General features: G+C 31.1%; 1 protein-coding gene across 1 annotated transcript; it reads left to right on the top strand.

Annotated features, from left to right (window-relative positions):
• Window positions 1-819: 819 nt before the first annotated feature.
• LOC113236158 (defensin-A-like) lies at window positions 820-2,230 on the top strand. Its single transcript, XM_026472163.1, has 2 exons — window positions 820-889; window positions 1,736-2,230. Exons 1-2 carry the CDS (start codon window positions 820-822, stop codon window positions 1,936-1,938), a joined length of 273 nt encoding a protein of 90 aa, XP_026327948.1. The 3' UTR covers window positions 1,939-2,230.
• Window positions 2,231-3,713: the final 1,483 nt, after the last annotated feature.

Raw genomic sequence — 3,713 nt, 5'->3', positions numbered from 1 at the left:
AATTAACCGTTCTACGTTGTTCTAATAGTACTGGCGTGAGCCTTATTTTAGGAGATCGTCAAATTATGTGTGATACAACTCAAACAAATCTATTTGATAACCTGAAATGGTCATGCAATATTGAATGAATGCTAGTACCACTTATGCCCAAAGATGCCTCAATCTCACGATGTTGCAGTATCTGTTCTCGCACAGCATCCATGTTTTCCGGAATAACAACCGACTTTAGATGATCTTCACGACATTCGTCTTTGAGAAAACTACGGCCTCGATTGAATTACGAAAACTATCGATATACACCAGCTTTTGATGAAGCTTCACCGTCAAAAGTCAAATTAAGTTGAGTTAATCCATGTCAAAAGTTGTAAAAATAATCGTACGAAAATGTTCTTACTTAATTCCATTTTTTGATTGAGATGTATTTTTCAAATTATTTTTAAAATGACACAAATAATGCTCGAATGACAAAATGTTTTGAATATGTTTGCCACCAAAAATGTCAAACTATACGATAGAGACGTGAAGTGCCAGATCGCAACATTAGGGTTGCCAAATCCCGAAATTTAAAAGACAACCCTCGTAACTATGTCAAAAATAATTATATAATGTAAAATAACAGTAATATTGACATACTGTACTAATAGAGATTTCTAATTAAGTTATCTAATAAAGATTATCATAATCAAAGTTTGGTGTTTTTAAATAAAAATATTGTGCAATAGTTCGGTATAAATACAGTAGGAATAATAGGAAATATCTATTAACGACCTAACGTTGCAACTACTTCTTTTAATAAAACATAATCGTTCGATTTTCGAAATGGCCAAAATTGTTATTGTCCTTTTCGTCGTGACCATGGCGGTGGCTGCATTGGCTGTTCCAGTCAAAGGTATTATAGTTAAAGAATATTATTACTATTCAAAATTTTGACATTGTGACAGAAAAACTTCCGTATAGAATATTGAACCATGTGGTTTGATATAAATAATTCATTATGTTTTTGATGCTTTCAGAGGAAAACTGGTGTAACCCAAACTTATTTTTTTAAATTTTTTTCTACAACGTGTATTACTTTGAATGACACTAAATTACATAATTATATTAATGTGACAATGCTGACCTTCTTCAGCATCAAATCACCTTTTTATCATCTTCTATCTTTACTGGTTCCTGGCCACTTACATTTTAAATGAATCGTTCTCGAATTCCTTATTCGAATTAGTACTGCCACCTTACCTATGTGCCTATGTGCCTATGTACCTGTGTTCCGGTTTTGAAGGGTAAGAGTGCTGGTAAAATTACAGGCACATGGGACTTGTCAACTTATGTCTCATAGTAACGGGCGCAGTGGCAGTGCCCATCAGGTCTTAACGATTTAAAGCTCTGAGTGGCACTGCCACTGGTATGGACAGTCTTGTAACTTACCATCTTGCTCACGACTTGATCGTCCCGTCACTTGATATTATAAAAAAAATCGTTTTCCTTCATTGTTCTTACGTTGATTTGTTCCAACATCACTCTCCTCAAAATTCTCGGAGCCAGAAGACGTGCTTATTTATCTACGTATAAAACTCAACTTCACTTATTTCGAACTAATTTTAAAGCATCACACTTTCACAAAGCACATTATTAGTGTTTTAAAGGACGACATAACCTTTAGCATCACAAAATGACATTAATCCCGAAATAGTATTTTTGGATTTTAATGTTCACTTACACATCGGTTTCGTTTCAGAACCAGAAGAAGGTGCCGAATATGAAAACGAATTCTTCGACTTTCAACCAGACTCCAGTGTTATTCAAAGCCCTCGTATCACTTGCGATCTTCTGTCTGGCGTCGTCGGTGGGCCTCATACCTTGTGTGCAACCCATTGCATCCTCAAAGGATTCCGGGGTGGCTACTGCAGTGACAAAGGAGTTTGCATTTGTCGTAATTAATTCGCCTATTGTATCTAAAAGTCCAGCCTACGCTGGTAACTTTATAAATGATAAATAGAAACGTATTTCTTAGCTATTTAGAAAGTTCAAAAAGTGTCATCAATTTATAAGACGTAAATACAATAATATTTAAAAATATTCTTAGGAATGCGCTTCAACTTACCACTTAATATTTTAATCATGTAAACAGACCATAAAAGTGAAAAAAGATAATGTTCTCTTCAAAAAAGATTTGTCGTAACTGTCATTTCCGTCACAGATCATATTCTTTGCCTATTCATTGTTATAATGATGTCATAATATATATGTTTCAAATAAATTAATGTTATTCCCATTTGATTTGTTTCTTTTTGTTTGCACTATTTTGCACTACTTCATGTAAATAAATCACAAAGATGGTAAAAAAAGGTATCTTCAAGCGAAAAATGTCGTACCATTGCCATTACAGATTATAAATGTTGTGTACCTTTCTTTGTTGTGTAGTTTTAGTAGTAATATACATTTTGAAATGCACCAGTTTTACGTGTACATATATGTGTTCTTTATTGCACACTGGGACAAATATATATAAACATTAAAAAAAATATGAAGACAGGCACAAGAGGCGGCCTTATTATTAGATAACAATCTCTTACAGGTAACCTTCGGATTACAGGAAAAATTATAAGATAATAATTCTTATTTAATACACATATTGCACTTGCACAAATGGAAAAAAAAGTTAGAATACTAAGATAAATTATAAAATAAATAAATACATGAAAATAAAAAATACATAATTGATAAATAATAATAATATAATTAATAATAATAATTAATAATAAATAATTAATTATAATAATTAATAATAATAATTGCCAAAGTCTAGAGTCCACAGACTTAAGCACCTATGTCAAAATAGCTTAATTTTAAAAAAAAGGCCATTAAAAAAATGGCGGAAGATGTTAAGAATACGATAAGTTTAAAAACGACGCTACTAGAATGTAAGTTGAAACATGCACATGAATTAACTTATGCGCTTTGGTTGTAGTTGGTTGATGTATTGATTTAAACCAATGACATTGTTTTATTTTACTTATGCACACTAGTCTGCTGGCCCTAGAATTACAGGTAAGATTTATTTAATCTTAAAACATAATAATAATAATAATAATAACTACATAACATACACACACAAAAAAATACAATCGAAAGCAAAAGACATTTGAGAATCGTTTACTTAGAAAAACGTCAAGTACCTTTCCAAACGTGAAATTACCACCCACCTGCTTTCTTAACGACCACCTCGGTTCTAAATCTCAATCATTATAATTCTGAACTATTAAAATGTAACATCTAACCGAAAATTATCTAAAAAAAACGAGACTGTCTTATTGTGACTTAATTAGAAAAGAACATAAACTTTTATGATAAATTTTTGAAAACCATACTTACGACATCATGTTAATTTTAAACTCTAATTTAGTTATTTTTTATTACTCCTTTTTTATGATACGGATGTTTATGATTTAGTATATTTTAGGTTGGTTTATGAATAAAATATTAATTAAGGTCTAGTTACCGTAATTAGTGTCGCCTTAATTAAAAAATAAGAAAGAAATATCTTGTTTCATTTATATTTATATATCTTATTAGATATGGTTACCTAAACATTCACAGTCATAGTCAGATTGTTTTTAATAATGCAGACGACACCTGGATGGTGGTAAACAATAAAGTGTCATCCAACATGATTATAGTTTTGCGAAAATGGTACCTAATTAATTTTTCGTTGT

Source organism: Hyposmocoma kahamanoa, unplaced genomic scaffold (genome assembly GCF_003589595.1).
Source record: "Hyposmocoma kahamanoa isolate Upper Pololo Valley unplaced genomic scaffold, ASM358959v1 89, whole genome shotgun sequence".
NCBI classification, from domain to species: Eukaryota; Metazoa; Arthropoda; class Insecta; order Lepidoptera; family Cosmopterigidae; genus Hyposmocoma; species Hyposmocoma kahamanoa.
Note: the sequence above shows the minus strand (reverse complement) of the source record. Positions and strands in the feature narration are given on the sequence as shown.

Excerpts from the sequence above, each read along its gene's own strand:
- LOC113236158 (XM_026472163.1), top strand. The coding sequence starts at position 820 with ATGGCCAAAATTGTTATTGTCCTTTTCGTCGTGACCATGGCGGTGGCT. Across the intron at positions 890-1,735 it reads ATTGGCTGTTCCAGTCAAAG|AACCAGAAGAAGGTGCCGAA; the intron begins GTATTATAGTTA and ends GTTTCGTTTCAG.